The 18,427-nt window shown below is 44.2% G+C and overlaps 1 protein-coding gene across 3 annotated transcripts in view; it reads left to right on the top strand.

Annotated features, from left to right (window-relative positions):
- Positions 1–14,080: 14,080 nt before the first annotated feature.
- PRDM5 (PR/SET domain 5) overlaps positions 14,081–18,427 on the top strand; it is a 91,700-nt gene continuing 87,353 nt past the window's right edge. For all 3 annotated transcript variants that reach the window (XM_082236953.1, XM_082236952.1, XM_082236951.1), the window contains exons 1-2: positions 14,081–14,356; positions 17,504–17,587. In XM_082236953.1, coding sequence (XP_082093079.1) covers positions 14,264–14,356; positions 17,504–17,587 — 177 coding nt within the window. In that variant the 5' untranslated portion in view covers positions 14,081–14,263. The remainder of the gene's footprint in view (positions 14,357–17,503; positions 17,588–18,427) is intronic.

The following is an 18,427-nucleotide window of genomic DNA, read 5'->3' as shown; positions in this document are numbered from 1 at the left end:
AATGTTCAAGAACCATACATTGTATTTCTAAAAATGGTAAGAGTCACTTAAAGATTGATGTTAGAAAACAATCCCATTTAATTAATTTTTTTAAATGGAGATTTTCCTACTGCATCTAAGTAATGTTTGAAATACCTCTCAATGGCAGACATTATTATTAATAGTATTTATTATTGTTGTTAATAATAACACATTTCAAGATGAAATCAAGCCTTTTCTGTGTAGTACTATTAATTCAACTAATATATACTGATTTATTACACATGTGTCAAAGATGCTCATTCGCTACACAGCAGAGTTTGACCCAGAAACTAACTATGCTGGCAAATGTTCACAAACCCTCAAAAGAGTCTGATGGGCTCAGATCAGAGCCGTCCCAGCCGGTAGGCAAGGTGAGGTTGTTGCCGCAGGTAGCACGTCCCCAGGTACCCTGCCTGACCTACTGCCTCCACCATCAGCAGAGAAGCACCGCTGCCAATTTTGTGCAAGACGGTTTCCATTTTGTGTGAGATCTCACCCCAAATCAGCATGATCTTGCCCATAATTGGTGCCAATAGTGGTGGTGCTTCTCTGCCAGCAGTGGATGTGGCAGGGCATGCAGCAGCAGCAGATAGGTGGTGGCAGGAGTGGTGACAGTGACAGAGCAAGGCAGCACTTCCTGTTTCACATCAAGCGGTGAAATGGGATGCCCCAGCCCTGTCTCAAAATGTGCTCCTTATCATTGTCACAGGCCAGCCTCCTGCAACCCACCACCAATGTGGGGTGGGGACAGTGGCGTAGCGTGGGGGGTGCCAGGGGTGCCGGCCGCACCGGGCACAACATTTGGGGGGGCGCGTTTGGCCGGCCCCCCTCGAGGAAGCGGGAACCTCTCCAAGGCGGGAGAGACCTCCTCCCGCCGCCAGCCTTCGGAAGGCTGCTCCGAAGCCTGGCGGTGGGGCGGAGAGACCTCCTCCCGCCGCCAGGCTTCGGAAGGATGCTCCGAAGGCTGGCGGCGGGAGGAGGGCTCTCCGCCCCACCGCCAGGCTTCGGAAGGCTGCTCTGAAGCCTGGCGGCAGGAGGAGGTCTCTCCGCCCCACCGCCAGCCTTCGGAAGGCTGCTCCGAAGCCTGGCGGCGGGAGGAGGTCTCTCCGCCCCACCGCCAGCCTTCGGAAGGCTCCTCCGAAGTCTGGCGGTGGGGCGGAGAGACCTTCTCCCCGCGCCAGCCTTCGGATGGCTGTCCTGAAGACTTGTGGTGGGAGCAGTGGCATAGCGTGGGGGGTGCAGGGGGGGCTGCCGCACCTGGCGCAACATCTGGGGGGCGCGGAAGAGACTCGAGTGCTAAAATCCATGGGTTAGGGGGCACAAATTACTGGCCTTGCCCCGGGGGGTTCAGAACCCACGCTACGCCACTGGGTGGGGAGGCTGTGTACTTTTGTGGTCACATCCTGCTTTTGGACTTCCTATGAGCCTCTGTTTGGCCACTGTAAGAATGTGCTCACCGTATTTTTCACTCCATAAGACGCACTTTATTTCTCCTAAAAAGTAAGGGGAAATGTGAGTGCGTCTTATGGAACAAATGACGCTGCGCAGCGCCCCTTCAGCAAAGCGCCTCTCCTGCAAAGCGGGAGGAGGAACGAGCCCCGCTTGCTGTCCTGGCTTCTGCCTTCATCCTGCTGCCCTGAAGAGGCTTCACACGGCTATCCCAGAAGCCAGGACAGCAAGAGGCTATCCCAGAAGCCAGATCCCTCTTGCAGTTCTGGCTTCTGGGATTCAGAATATTTTTTTCCTTGTTTTCCTCCTCCAAAAACTAGGTGTGCCTTATGGTCTGGTGCATCTTTTAGTGTGAAAAATACAGTAATGGGCTTGGGCTCTGATACAGCCCATCTCCTTATATTCTTATGATCCAGAGTGGGGGACCCCACTGCTTTCTTTTGAGTTTAAAAAAACCCTCACATACAGGCTACATATTAAATATAACAAGTAGACTCTCAGTCTTGGAATCACTGCTGCTGGAGTCTTTCATAGCATTGAACAGGGCATGGGTAGCACATGCAATGTTCCTTTCCTTGCAGTGTTGTGGCTGCTTTGATGGTTACTTTCTTCAAGTGTTCTCTTTAACTGTTTGAAAAGAAACCTCGATGCCAAAAACTGTTTCTTCTCCTGCAAATGAAATAAGCAGAAACTCCCCTTTCAAAGAGGCCACAGGCATCTGCCTACAACCCTATTAAATCCTGTAACAGTACATATGTCTGAAAGGGTGTGTATGTGTGTGTTTTATTAGTACGTAGATTAATTTTTGACTATGCAACTCATCTTCTTTGGAGTTTGAAGCCTATAAACTTTGCTTCAAAAGCTTGCCATTCTGAAATAATCTTCTTCATGAAATTGATCCTATTTGGCATTAGTCGTTACTCCTTGGCATTGCACAGTGACCTTAGCCAAAAACTTTGCAAGTAGCTGTGTCCATGTGGTCTGCACTGCTGCAAAGGAATTTAAGAACAGTTAAGGAATTTGTCGTTTATTAATAAGAACGGGAAGCCAGCAATGGGTTAAATGGATTATTCGGCCGACAGGCTAACACTTCCTTTCATTTGGCCTTGGTGAGGTGAAATGGTGAGTTTTCATAAATCAGAGCATGAACAGTGATTTTCATAAAGGTCTCAACAAACGTGATGTAGCTGCTGTGAAAGTTGCCAAAGCAGACTTTCGCTTTGGGGTAGATTTTGAACACCATGTCTTGAGTGTTTTTGCTCAAGCTATAAGCCATATGTCTGCATGAGCTATTAACAATAAAGATGAGGCCAATTGCTCCTAAAGGTAAATGTTTAATTCATGGCACACACCTGGATGTAGCACTCATGCTAATAGGAGGAGTGAAATATTAATAACTCTAGCAGACAGTTGCATTTGGCACAATTACATTTCCCCTTCCAAAGAAGACTCTGCCAGATTTTCCAGTGCATCAGTCCACATTCTCTTCCTGAGGCCAACATTTTCTCAAGAAGCATTGCAAATAGGCATGTTTTAAATTTAGATCTAACATAATTGCATCATTTTAGACTTGATAAGTGATATGTTTTGTTCAAGCCACTACTCCTCATCCCCTTTCCCAATCTAGTGCCAACCAGATGGTTTGGACAACAGCTCCCATCATCCTTGACCATTGGCCAGGCCGGCTGGGCTCCCAAGCCACAAAAACATTGATCCAAGGCACAGACCTTCATAATTTTTACATAAGTTGACAAAAAAGCCACCAACAAGTCCCAGGATACATCTGTAGACAGAGAGCTGACTTATGTGTTGTTGGTGATTTTGAGGAGATCTCTTCAGGGTCCAAAAGGATCCTCATGAGGATCCAAAAGGATTCATGTCCCCCATTCATGTTTTTGTGCTACTGGATTTCTGATTTTTATGGTTCAGTCAATGGAGACAGATGTAGTCTTGCTCTTGGTTTTTGAGGGGAGAGGGTAATCCTGGGGGAAAACTATGTAGTTTCAAAAAGATCCATTTACTGGAACCAACTTCTCTTTCTTTCTGGTACTTCTTTTTCTCACACTTGGTCCCCTCTCCTTCTCTTTTTCTCTTCTCTTCCCCCCCCCCAACCTCTCTTAGCTTTCCCTCCTATATATCCAATCAATTCATTGTCTCTTTCTTTTTTGCAGTCCCATTGTTGCCTTTTGGTTATGGTTTTTTATTTTTTAAAGATTTTATTATTATTAACACACGTTTCACAGTACAGAACAACCCTCTCTTCATCTTGTAGATGAGGCAAGGAAAGTCTAAAGTAAAAACCATTAATCTGTCAGTACAACCTACCAGGAAGTATCAGAATTAAGTCCACAATATTCATAGCAGCCAGAAAGTGTTGTGTGCTGCTAGGAGAGGTCTTTGTATTTCATCTTTGTTTGCATAAACAGTAAAAGAGTGCCAATCTGCCACAAAAGAATCTTTATATTTCCTTCTTTAAGCCAGCCATAGATTATTTTTTTAATTTTTCCACCAAACTGACTCACCAAACCATCTTATACCAATTAGCTAAAGTGGTGCTCTTTAGATCCTTCCAATATTGAGCAACAACTAGCTGGGCAACTGCAAGAAGGTAACCCATTGTTGTTTTGAAAAATGCTTAACGGGGGCAGCTCCAGAGATTTCAGTGCTTGCTGTCCAGTCCACACGTTTTCCACAAGCCCAGTACATACGCTGGAATGACCCTGGTTCCTAACATTTGCTCCACAATAGTCTCAGATTAGATATCTTCATTTGAAACAATTTCATCGGCGTCATAAGCCATTTTTGCTCATTTTCAAATGCTTGTCCCCTCAAGCTAGATTATCCCGATTTAAATGAGAACTTTAACCACGTGGAATTTCAACAATTGTCCTAAATAAAAATATACCGGCCTGACTCCCACATCCATTTCAGACCCTTTGAAGAGCCAATAGCAATGCCAAGAAGGAAATTATGAATACAGGACACCAGCATGAGGGCTTGCTGTTTAATATGCTCTTCGATGCCACTCAACACACTTGCTTATATTAAAGCACCATGATAATAAATATATTGTTCTGAGTTGTGGGAGGTCAATCTGGATGAAACCCTGGGTGCCCTTCCAAATGTGAGATCCTGCATCTGTGAGGGTAGAATGTATCAGGGGAGGCTGGCCAAACCACTTCCTTTGCCAGGTAATGCCTTTGATGAGCTACTTAGCTACTGCAATTTGACATATCCAACGAAGTTGCTCTATGCCATGGAAACAAATGGGTGGCTCTTTCCCTCACTCCCTTTACCAGGCTGGATGTCCTGTGATCCTATATGGAAGAACAATAGCCAGAGTTTCCGGAGGAGGGATGCTGTGAGTTGTACAGACAGAAGTATGGCTTGTTCTGTGCTGGACTTTGGTACTCCCCTGAAAACCTAATGGGGAAGCAATATCTAAGGGAGTGTTAATGCTGGGAGTCCTTCCATCCTCCAACCATGCTCAGGTTGTATATATGTGTAAATAAAACCATATATCTTCAAGATCCACTGGTCTTCATTCCAAGGAAACCAAGCTCTGGAAAAGTGTCAGCACCCCTGCAGCACCATTTTCCATTATGGCTATGACACCATTAATACAGTGCCCATGGAAGTATTATTTCCACACCATGAGAGCCACTGCTTTGAAGAAACTGACAGAAGACAACTATGAAGTGCGCCTTGTGTTTTTGCTTTTGAACAAGCTTTTTGCACCATGTTTTATTTTAAAAGTTTTCTGTTGGTGGAAGCAAGCAAGCTTCTGTAGCTTCAGACTGACTAGAGTTTTGCTGGGCATTGGTTCCAGCCAAAGAGCAATATAACTCGGTTTTCCACAAACCATTTTAATCTGATTTTCATTTAACCAGTCAATCCACAGTTAGACCAAGAATCTGCCAACAATCTGAAACAATATGATAAACAAAAATTGGAACAAATGTTCGCACTGCATAAGTAGTATACAAAAGTCATAATTAAATCTCATGAGTTTAATGTTGATGCACTTTTCAAAACAAACTTTTAAGAGAAAAAATCTGTTACTCGTAGATGACAGTACCTAAACTATTTTCTTTCTTGGGTTGATGGAATTTCCACAGGGGACTCTGAAATTGTTTTTTGAATTGCATATGTCTGTAAATAATCTGGAAGAACATCATTGATCAGAGAGTACTTTCAGCTTCAAAACAGCTTCCTTCAGTTTTATGTGGAGCATTAACAGTGTTCAAAAGTAATGTATCCCAGACAAAAAGTCACTTAATGTCACTTGAGAAAGCTGCTTAAAATTCCAAGCCATTGGCAACAAAGTATTGTTCAATTAAAACAGGATATTCTTATTTAATCTACTGCTTTCATTTCAGTTTGTTCTGAATTCAACAGATGGGAATAAGTTTAATTGAACTCAGCCTAAAGCTGGAATCCTTAACATGCTCATTTGGGACTGGAAGTAAATTCCATCAGCATTGGTGGAATTTATTTCTAAATGAATAGGTCTTAGCGTATGGTATACGTCTGCTTAACTTCAAGCTTAACTGCAAGCAAGCACTCTTTATTGATGGATGCAGTCAGTTGATTGAGGGTGGTGCGAGTGGTACCCATCACATGCAAGGCATAGGTGAGATGCAAGATTGGCTGCTGCCCATGGAGTATAGTCCTCACAAGCCCTTTTGTGTATCTGTTTCTCCACTGTATTCTGCCTTTGTGCAATCTCATTGCTTTGGATTTGGCAACAGAGACTGCTGTCAACCAACTAAAACTGATCCACTCTGCTGTACCAAACATTTTGTGTCAGTTTGGAATGTCATTTGTGATTCTACACTTTGATTTTCTGGTGTAGTGGCTGATCAGAATGAGCTGTACAATTTTACATTATCCATTTAAAAAAAATAAAAATAAAAATAAAGATATGCATTGAGTTGTGTAAACTGAAAAGCAAGCAATCAATCTGTCACAAAATTCCTCTGAGGTAAACAATTACATATTTAATTGCTTGTTAATTCTCCATAACAAAGCAATTGAAGGATGGCAGGGAAAATATTTTTTTAGAGCGACAACCTAAATGGAAATGCTAATTAATGCCAAAAGGTTTGGGGAAAGCTACTTTTATCTAACAAATGCCAGCCATTTTCAAAGCTGTAGAAGAAATTTGCTTCCAGCAAGTCAAAGTATATTAAAGGATGAGTAACATATGTTTCCAAAATCACCAGAACTGAGGATAAAGCAAATAACATGATAGGAGGGGTGGTGGAAGAACACAACTCACTTCTCTTTTGGATGGGCTGCTTAATTTGGCATTTAATGTGCCAAAGGGGCTGCTTAATTGTTTAGGCAAGTCTTCGGTTTCTGGTTAAGGATTTAAGTTCAAAATCAGTAGCACAGCATGTGCTTTGTATTTTGCTGATTTTAACAAAATTTGCTTCCAAATGTCCTGAGCTCCATCAATGCTGGCACAAGAAAAATGTTTTAGGAATGGATACAGAAGGCTCATTTTGAAGTGCACGAAACAATTTGGAGGAACATGACGTGGACTTCTTTGTTCCTTGCAGGAACTCTGAAATACTAATTTTCATATGTTTTTTTCTTTAATAGAACTGTTCCTGATGAATCAGACCTGCTGAGAGATGTGGCAAATTGAGCAATGGAGTAGGTGCCCAGGTTGTATGCTACACCCTAAACACCAACTCTTAGTCTCCTAAAAAAAACCTTTCCTGGAATGTTTCCTATTTGCATGTTACACGAAAGGGAGCCTGAAACAACCAAGGAAGGAAAGGACATTGGTGGTTTCAGGTAACAGGAAATGATCTCATATCTTCATGTTGTAGGTAGGAGAAGAAGATGAAACAGCTAACCTTAAAGATAGGTGATCTAAAAATGTTGAGGAAATGAGGTGTGTGTGTGTGTGTGTGTGTGTGTGTGTGTGTGGAGAGAGAGAGAGAGAGAGAGAGAGAGAGAGAGAGCTGTCCTCAGCCAATGTGATTCCAGCTTTTGTCCTTGGCACACTACAATTTAGCCTTGCTCTCCAACAAGTGTATTCCCCTCTTCCCCTCTCCATTTCCTCCTCTTTGTCAGATGGCCAAGTGATCTAAAACGGATTTCACTTTCACTGTTTTTCCCTAGCAGTTCAGTAAAATTGTGTGTATATGCATAACACAGAGAGAGGGGGTGTTAGGTTTTTCTTCTTCTTCTTGGGGGACAATACAACTCGACACACAAGGATTATTTTCACATTTACAGAGCTATTATGTAGAGAGTTATCAGGAACACCCCTGCAATATTAAATACTGTCAGGAATATTGGCTATAATGGATGACCTGAATACTATCGAGATTCATTCTTCCTCCTCTCTAAAAAAAGTAAGTTGGAAAAGGATGCATTGTGTCTGCTGCTCCTGGCCAAGCCAAACATTGTTCATCAGGATAGATGCAGGGCTGCATATCAGAAGAGGCAATTAGAAAGCTCAAAGCAGTCGGTCAGCTTGGCAAGCATCCTTCTCATTACGCCAATTGCAAGCAGATCCCCAAAGGCTCCTTTGCAGTTGCTTTGCTCGGCGGTCCAGTGGGCAGCCAATCCTGGTTCCAGTCCTGAGCTTTGGTCCTGGAACAACTGTTGTTGTGGGAGGCTCTCCAAGTGTCCCATTTATCACCCTTATAGTTGCTTAAACTGACCATTAGGCCCAGTCGTGACCGACTCTGGGCACTCATCTCCCTTTATTGGCCCAGGGAGCCGGCGTACAGCTTCTGGGTCATGTGGCCAGCATGACTAAGCCGCTTCTGGTGAATCAGAGCAGCACACGGAAATGCCGTTTACCTTCCCACCGGAGTGGTACCTATTTATCTACTTGCACTTTGACGTGCTTTCGAACTGCTAGGTTGGCAGGAGCAGGGACCGAGCAACAGGAGCTCACCCCGTCATTTGGATTCGAACCGCTGACCTTCTGATCGGCAAGTCCTAGGCTCTGCGGTTTAACCCACAGCGCCACCCGTGTTACTGACTCCAATAAAACTCTGCTTGCCTTTTGCCTTGTGGTGCTGTCTTTGGGCAGGAACAATCACACTGGCAAGTGTTTCAGCCCAAGATATGCATTTCTTCTGGGCCCAAACATGTCAATAGCAGACTGTGCCAGCGGCAAAAGGGGGCGAAGCAATGAATGCAAATTTTATTTTTATACCATTGGTTAATTCCTAAACGCAGTCACAGCTCACTCTCTGTCTTTCATCCAGGCAAGCAAGACGCATTGTGAGAGTTAAAGGACTCATCTCAGCCAGACAGAAACACCCAGGTCATTGAAGGGTGTTGCTTGGGGATAGCCCCAAAGGTCTGACACAGCAGCCTGGAAGTCCAAACTTAGCCACCATATGCACCCTAGATTATCTATCTACATGCACCTAAACATGCCCTTTTAAAACACACCTGGAAACCACAGTCTGTATATTTGGTTAAGCCTGAAAGGGTTTGTATTTTAAGGCCAACTTGTATGCCCTTTTCCTTATCTTTTGACTTCAGAAGGAGTTACAAGGCTCTTCAAGCCCCCCCCCCCCAGTTGTACCAGGCGTAACTTTATCTGCGGTTGTCTCAAAATGATAGCAAAGAGAATGAAGTAATTGCACCCTTTGGTGTGCTTGAAAGGGTAGCCATGTCAAAGGAGGGCGTATGTAACAAAGCATAAGCCAAAAGAACAAATCCAGAGCAGCCTAGTAATTAAAATTATGAGATGTAAGCCCACAGCGTTAAATTTAGAATTTTAAATACTACAGGTTTGTCAGTTTCTCCTCACCTCCCTTCCCTCTCTCTCTCTCTCTCTCTCTCTCTCTCTCTCTCTCTCTCTCTGCCTTCCCCCAAATGCATTGTTTTTCTTTCAGCTTTATAATCAGATTTAAACAAATACATCTCCCCGCTGGGAAAAGAACAATCTTTGGCCAGCTCCAATCTGCACTTTGATAAACTGTGTATAAACGAACCCAGGGATAATACGAGCACTCTGGATTGAATTCCCATCTTAAATTAATCTGTTTAATAGAGTGAGTTCACTTTCAGGTCCCCCTGTCATTCAGAAAACTGCTAGTGGATACTATACAATATTAGCAAAATAACCAAAAGTGATTTACAGCTTGGTGTTCAAACTGGGACAAGGTATAGCATTATTCAAAATGTAATGTTCCAACTGGGTGCACTTTGTCTTTAATGATGTATTTAGTTTTACTACGTAGAGGAGTATTTGGCAAAAAGATTTTCTTTGGGTCTCCTCCACCTCCTCATACATTTTCTGACACCACTGAAGCCTGGGATTATCTGTTATGCCTTCTGGAAAATAGAACCTTAACAATTCAGCAACCAAAGAGGAAAAATGCAGCTCACCTTTACCAAGTCTTCTTTTTCTTCTTGTAAAACTTGGTTGGATGTGACCCTTAAAAAAACCCCTCTATTATAAGCAGGGGTTGGATGGCCATCTGTCATGGATGCTTTACTAGACATCCCTGCATTGCAGGGGGTTGGACTAGATGACCCTCGGTGTCCCTTCTAATTCTACAGTTCTTTGATTCTATGAAATAAAATGTACATTTCCAAGGCATGATTGAAGGGCCTTTGGTGAGGATCCTGTAAGGAAAGAGCTTGCAAAGTACTGACAGTTTAATGCATCTGTTTAAATGGTTGCTAGAGGGGAAACAATTGTCAGTATGTTTCCTTCCCAAATTTGGGAATATGAAATATTAATCAAAATAGCTTAGATAAACATGTTCAAGATCCATTCGTAGATTACAATCCTGGCACCAGCAGTTGGCTAGATGGGGCACTGGCCAAGGCCCCCAGGGTTAAGAGGGGCCTCCACAGCCCTGCTTTGCCACCATACCCCATAAGGACTTGGCACTAACTTCCCTTGTATTCATTAATAGCCTGCTTTTCTATTTAAATAACAACAAAAGGGCCCATTTTTCTAAGGTACCCAGGTAATTTAACAATAAATAAACTTAAGTGGCAGGTCTTGTTTTTTATTTTTTTAAGGCACTACACACTTCTTAGTAGAGATTGTGCCATCTAACTCTTAAAACCACAGACAATTTATTGGAATGCTTGCTCTAACATGTTGATTTGGGAGATCTCCATGCACATGGCTATTTCAGGCAACAGCGACTATATGCAGACTTTATCATCACTGAAATTGAATGCACTAACTCTATAGAGAAGAATCTGGAATACAGTGGTACCTTGGGTTACAGACGCTTCAGATTATAGACTCCGCTAACCCAGAAATAGTACCTCAGGTTAAGAACTTTGCTTCAGGATGAGAACAGAAATCGTGCTCTGGCAGTGCGGCGGCAGCGGGAGGCCATATTAGCTAAAGTGGTACCTCGGGTTAAGAACAGTTTCAGGTTAAGAACAGACCTCCAGAACAAAATAAGTTCTTAACCCGAGGTACCACTGTACTGGATATTGTAGGAACAGAAGCTAAAAAGCTCAAGCATCTGTCTGGCAAACATGTCTGTGCATCTTTTCTGTTGCCTTACACCTGCTGAAATGTGTCTACTGTAAGATGCCATATTGTCTACAAAGAGGAAAAAGTTAAGGTAGGTTTGGGGGCTGATGTGATAACTATACTGTACAGCCAATGTAGAGGAAAAGAAACAGTGATTAGTGCCCTTTCCAATTTTTCCAGAGAGACAGAGATGTTTCTCTGTTGTCAAAACAAACACAGCCAAGAATCTTGTGCCTAAAAGACTACCAGATTTTATTTTGGCGTAAGCTTTTGTGGACTCTAGTGTCACTTCCAGACTATCATTATTTTATGGGTGGGGTTCAGTTGCACTCTGGTGAATTCATTAAAGTGGGTTTGCTGTGAGAAGTGAGGTTACAGGGAACCAGGCAGAGGGCCTTATCGGTAGTGGCACCCACCCTGTGGAACACCCTTCCATCAGATGACAAGGCAATAAGCAACTATCTTACTTTTAAAAGACATCTGAAGGCAGCCCTGTTTAGGGAAATTTTTAATGCTTAATGCTGTATTGTGCTTTTAATATTCGGTTGGAAGCCGCCCAGAGTGGTTGGGGAAACCCAGCCAGATGGGTGGGGGTAGAAATAAATTATTATTATTATTATTATTATTATTATTATTATTATTATTATTATTATTATATTTCATGGTTTTGTAGATGGGAAATCCAGATTCAAATTCTTCAAGACTTATTACAGGAAGCTTGCAGTGTGGTCCTGTACATGCAATTGTCTCTTGGCCCCAAACAATATAGACTGAGGACTACTGTGAGGCAAAACCATTGCTTTGAGTTCCTTGCACGTCAATCCTTTGCTGCCTTTACAGCATTTAGATCCAGCTACAATTGGTGGGATACAAATGCAAAAAAACACAAATGTACCATACAGGGTTGCAAATGTAACAACTGAGCTATAAATGCAACAAATGGGGATAAAAACGTAACAAGAAACAAATGTATGATACAAATGTAACAAAAACACCATGGAGATCACAGATAGTCGTCCCATGTTCAAAATCCCTGCTCAGATGTGAAGTTGGCTTTGGGCTGTTCTGTTTAGACCCTTCATCTGTTGGCTTTATATACCGACTTACATACATACAGATCTTATATTTATTTTGCCATTACAGCTCAATCTATTTACTTATATGCATCTGATGAAGTAGTCTGTTGCCTTTGGGGGGGGGAACCAGTTTGTGTCTAAAAATATTTTATTGTTCTGGTGCCATTCAAGTTAGCATTTATGGCAAGGGTAACAGAGGGATCCCCTGTAAATTTACTCAGAAGTTAGTCCCACTGTTTTCAGTGACATTTACTCCTACTGTACCACATGTACAGCATTATTTTTATTTTTAAAAAAATTCACAACAGCCTTGTGCGGTAGGATAGGGCTGAGAAACTGTGATTTGTCCAACATCACTCAGTGAACTTCACAGCCGAGGGATGGTGAGTCGGGCATCCTAACTCCTCCAACACACTGTTTATTCAGGTTAGTAGCCTTTTAAGGGCTTCTCCAGACAACAGACCCAGTTCTCTCCCTCCAAAGTTTATCCTCACCCTGTGAGGCAGACATTAGGCTGAGTGGGAACTGGAACCCTGGCCTCAAAGGCCCTAGGGCAACACACTCTAACCATGATCCCACCAGTGGCAGACCTACATTTTTGGAGCCAGTTACAGATAGGTAGCCGTGTTGGTCTGCCATAGTCAAAATAAAAAAATTCCTTCCAGTAGCACCTTAAAGACCAACTAAGTTAGTTCTTGGTATGAGCTTTCGTGTGCATGCACACTTCTTCAGATACACTGAAACAGAAGTTGCCAGATCCTTCTATATAGTGAGAAGGTGGGGAGGGGTTTATGTCCGTTTATTCTTTGGCGTAAGGTTTGGCCTGTTTGTCCAATACAGAGAGCTGAAGGACACTGTTGGCATTTGATGGCATACACAATGTTAGACGATGAGCAATTGAATAGTCCCGAGATGGTATGTGTGATGTTGTTGGGGCCAGTAATGGTGTTGTCCGGGTGTATGTGGCAGCAAAGTTGGCATCTGGGTTTATTGCAGGCTCTGGTGCCAGTGTCCGTGTTAAGTCTGGTTGTAGTATTATTGTGGGTTAGGAGTTGTTTAAGATTGGGTGGCTGTCTGTAGGCAATGAAAGGTCTTCCTCCCAGAGCTTGAGAAAGAGAACTGTCATTGTCCAGGAGAGGTTGTAGATCTCTGACATCACACACTTCTCACCCCTTGCCTTTTCCTGTAAGACCTATTGCAGTCTTTAAGAGTCGTCAACAGGCTCATATCAGCTATCTGCCAATCTCCCATTCCCACCACCCTTCTGAGTAATACCCCTCCCCACCTTCTCACTATATAGAAGGATCTGGCAACTTCTGTTTCAGTGTATCTGAAGAAGTGTGCATGCACACGAAAGCTCATACCAAGAACTAACTTAGTTGGTCTTTAAGGTGCTACTGGAAGGAATTTTTTTATTTTTGGAGCCCTGAAGCTTGAACTGTTATTGGGGTCCCTTCACAACCAGCAACGAGGTCCGGGTAACCACTATTATCTTCGTCAATGGAGTTGTTCCATGACAGATCACCACAAATGTTTTCACAAAGATCAACTGCTGCAATATCCGATTTTGAATGAAATTGCTGTTCTGCACTGGATTATTCCACATGTCAAAGTCACTAACGTGAACAAAAAATTCCTATGCCATATAGTTTCTGAGTTATGGGAGGGGGGAAATGAAAATTGGGGAAATGTGCTATACAGGATGCATCATAGAATGATTTAAGTCGCGCCACTCAAATCGGGGCTGCTAGACCCAAATTTTCAGTGCATTTTTTTAAAGCCCTGGAGCCCACGCTCCGCAGCAGGAATGCAGGGCTCTCGCGCTGTCCCGAAAAGAGAAGCTGCCTGCTTTCTCCCTGCCCAAGATTCCCGGGATCCTTCGCTCGCCTCGCAGGAGTCGCGCGCTGTGCCTTTCCTCGCTCGCTCTCGGCAAAACTTTCAGCCAATCGGAGCGCCGCCTTTCTCGAGCCTCGGCAGAAGCGCCGGCCCAGCGGCGGAGACTTCGCGAGCGAGGAATCGGGGCGGGGGGAAGAAGCAGGCCCGGCCCGGGGGGGGGGAGAGCAGGGGAGGAGATCGAGCAGCAAGGCTTCCCCGCCCGATCCCTTCTCTCTCCCTACACCCCACCTACCCAACCCGCTTCCCTTTGCAATGAAAGCCCCTCTGGATCCCTTTCCCCCGTTTAAGAGGCTACATTAGTAACTCCCCCCCCAGCCCATAATAGTACAAAATGCTGGGCATGTACGTGCCGGACAGGTTTGCCCTGAAGTCATCTAACATTCAAGACGGGATGGGGCTCTTTACGGCCCGGAGAGTAAAAAAGGTGGGTGATCCTTGCTGTTGCACCATTAAGGTGAGGGATCGGCAGGACGGGTGGGGGGAGAGAGATCCGCCAGGCTTTTCCTGCAAGCTCTTCCTCCCTTCTTTAACCTTCCACCCTCCCCAGAGAGCTTGCCACGTATTTCTCTCTCTCTCTCTCTCTCTCTCTCTCTCTCTCTCTCAAATCCCCAGGCTTCAAACTTCCCCATTTAATCCCAACCCCCTCTTCCTCTTGTGACACTCTTTAGTTCACTTCCGTCTGGCAACTTGGGGAAATTATTACATAAATGGCCTCAAAACTTTTGCTTTTTAATCTATCTTTTTCGCAGCGCCTCCTGCGCCCATTGTTGTTCGACTGAGCTCTCCTCGGCGCAGTCAGAATCCCCATCAGTTCGACAACAGCCACATAAAAGAAGGAGCTGTGAGCTCAAATCCGATTCGCATCCAAAATAGATTTGCCTGGGGGCAGGGATTCAATTTGCATCTTGCAAATCCGTGACAGTCTTCGGTTTCAAAGGAAGAGCCTGTGTATTTCAGTCCTTCACCTCAATGGCAAAGGGAACGAGAATAAACAAAAGGTGCCTTTTGCAAGCCGCTCTCTTGAGCTAGTTTAGGTAGCCAAAGCTTGCCAAATTGTAGCAAACTGTTATTGTCCTTTCTTACTGTGATTGCTCCTCTGGTTCCTGGTTTATGCTTTCTGGGCTGTAGCTCCGTGATCCGTATAGATCACCTGCTTTGCATGGACCCAGGTTCAGTTGCAGATATGTCCAGGTAGAGTCAGAAAGCTGCTGTCAGTCAGTGTGGAGAATACTAAACAAGATTGACCAATGGACTTAGTATAAGGCTACCTCCCTTGTTCCTATAAACAAGCAAATAAGCAGCTAAGGAGTTTAAAAGGTAAATGGACCCCTGACCATTAGGTCCAGTTGCGGATGACTCTGGGATTGCGACACTCATCTCGCTTTATTGGCCGAGGGAGCCGGCATACAGCTTCCGGGTCATGTGGCCAGCGTGACTAAGCTGCTTCTGGCGAACCAGAGCAGCGCACGGAAACGCCCTTTGCCTTCCCACCAGAGTGGTACCTATTTACATACTTGCACTTTGAGGTGCTTTCGAACTGCTAGGTTGGCAGGAGCAGGGACCGAGCAACGGGAGCTCACCCCGTCGCAGGGATTCAAACCGCCGACCTTCTGATCGGCAAGTCCTAGCGCCACCCGCATCCCTTAGCTAAGCAGTTTACATTACAGTAAATAATAGGATTGATGATTGATTTAGTGGATCATGTGTGAGTACCATATTTGCAGTTTATCTGGTAGCACGGCAGAGGACATCGTGTTCTCTCCCCATCCCACCGACCCCTGTAATTGACAGCATGTACACTGAATAAAACTGACACTTTACTGAAGGTTGGATCTCTTTGACAGCATTCCTATTGCCATGGCAGAGAATCACATGTGTGACCTTATGAGCCAATTCTCCACATTGGGTGGGGGGGAGTAACCAATAGGATCCAGGGGTTGGAGCAATTCCCCTATGAGGAAATGTTACAAAATCTGGGGCATTTTAAGTTTTAGAAAAAAGGCAAGTAATTTTTTGGGGGTGGGGTGGGGAATGAGAGGGTTTTTATCCTTCTCAAAATACTAGAACTAGGGAATATCCAATAAAGTGGATATGAATTTCAATCTATTTTATTATTTTAACTTTTTGTATGTTTAAAAGTTTTGTAATTCCCCCTCTTGATTTTCTTGTTTTATCCCTTTGTAAACTGCTTTGAGGTTGTTGCTGTTGTTATTTTACAATCAATTGGTATATAAATAAGTAAATAAAAACAAAATAAACCTGAAAGGTGGACGATCCGAGACAGATAAAGGAAACACTTCTTCATACAGTTAACTTCTGAAGGCATGGAATTTGATCCCTCGAGATGTGGTGATAGCCACCAACCTGGACTTTTAAAAATGGGGATTAGGCACATTCACCAATGATGATAAGTCTATCAATGGCTACTAGTCATGATGGTGGCATAGAACTTTTGGAATGAGAGACAGTTTGCCACTGAATATCAGTTGTTGGGGATCATGAGTGGGAGAGAGTCCTGCTTGCAGGCTACCCAAAGGCATCTGTTTGGTCACTGTGAATAGAGAAGTTTGGACCAAATTGACTTTTGGTCTGATCCAACTCTTCTTATATCCTTAAAGGTAAAGGGACCCCTGACCATTAGGTCCAGTCGTGGCCGACTCTGGGGTTGCAGCACTCATCTCGCTTTATTGGCCAAGGGAGCCGGCGTACAGCTTCCGGGTCATGTGGCCAACATGAGTAAGCCGCTTCTGGCAAACCAGAGCAGCACACGGAAACGCCATTTACCTTCCCGCCGGAGTGGTACCTATTTATCTACTTGCACTTTGAGGTGCTTTCAAACTGCTAGGTTGGCAGGAGCAGGGACTAAGCAACGGGAGCTCACCCTGTAGCGGGGATTCGAACTGCCGACCTTCCGATCGTCAAGTCCTAGGCTCAGTAGTTTAACCCACAGCACCACCCGTGTCCCTTCTTATATCCTTATTAGGCTGCTAATTTGTATCATTAAGCAGTTAAAAAATTACAGTTGTTAAAAGGCCTTGCATGATATTCAAGAAGTTTTACTCAGAGTAGGCTTAATGGACCAGACATAGTCATGTTCATTAATTTGAGTAAACCTTAGTTGGATACCACCCATTAGCCCTCTTCAGAGATTCAGGGTACCTGTCCCCCATATCTTGTTTTATTTTTTTCAAATAGGGTATGGGAAGTTAACCTTCATCGCCAGTTCTGATTTTCTGATTCGAAAAACATCTGGACATAGCAATTGTGCTGGAAGGCTTTTACCACTGGGGAATAAAGCAGCTTTTTTGTGGGGTGCTAGGATTGATTTCCATTGGGGATGGGTGCTGGGGGAAGGGTATAAACCCCTTTCCCCACATCTTTGTTCAGCTATGACTCCTCTAAACCTGAGCCCCATGTAAGTAATTTAAAGAAACAGTGGTGCAGTCACACATTTCTGTAATAATATGTAGCTGACCCCATTAAAGTTGTGAAACTGAACATAGCAATACATTTTCCTAGATCAGAAGAAAGGGTTTGATGGCTTGGCTTTGCTTGTGTTTCCACTCCTCAGGGCGAAAAATTTGGACCCTTTGCAGGAGAGAAGCGAATGCCTCAGGAGCTGGATGAAGACACAGACTGCAGACTGATGTGGGAGGTGAGGACTGCAGGAATGGCTTGGCTGCTGGGGCTCTAGGGACGCAATCGGTACATTGTTTTGCAAAAACAAAGAAGTCACACCCACATGATACATTTGAAGCACACGGCCCCCCTGCCCCAAGAATCTTGGGAACTGTAGATTGATTGATTGATTGATTTATACATACATACATACATACATACATACATACATCCCCAGCCACTCTGGGCGGCTCCCAATCAAGTGTTAAAAACAGTACAGCGTTAAATATTAAAAACTTCCCTGAACACCAGACATAAAACACCAGACATTAAAAACTTCCCTAAACTGGGCTGCCTTCAGATGTCTTCTAAAAGTCAGACAGTTGTTTATTTCCTTAACATCTGATGGGAGGGCGTTCCACAGGGCAGCGCCACTACTGAGAAGGCCCTCTGCCTGGTTCTCTGTAGCTTCACTTCTCGCAGTGAGGGAACCGGCAGAAGGCCCTCGGCGCTGGACCTCAGTGTCCAGGCTGAATGATGGGGATGGAGACGCTCCTTCAGGTATACTGGGCCAAGGCTCAGTACTTGGAAACGTACTGGGAGCCAAATGTAGGTACAATTCCTAGCATGCAGAATACAATTCCTAGCATGAGAATACAGTTCCCGTGATTCTATGAGGGAAGCGATGTGCTTTCAATGTACAGTGGTGCCCTGCAAGACGAATGCCTCGCAAGACGAAAAACTCGCTAGACGAAAGGGTTTTTCGGTTTTGCGTTGATTCGCTAGACGAATTTCCCTATGGGCTTGCTTCGCAAGACGAAAACATCTTGCGCTTTTTTTTTAAAGCCGCTTGAAGAGGCGCAGTTGCGACGGACCA

This window comes from Podarcis vaucheri (assembly GCF_965113315.1).
Source record: "Podarcis vaucheri genome assembly, chromosome: 9".
NCBI lineage: Eukaryota > Metazoa > Chordata > Lepidosauria > Squamata > Lacertidae > Podarcis > Podarcis vaucheri.
This window is presented reverse-complemented; position numbering and strand designations above follow the sequence as displayed.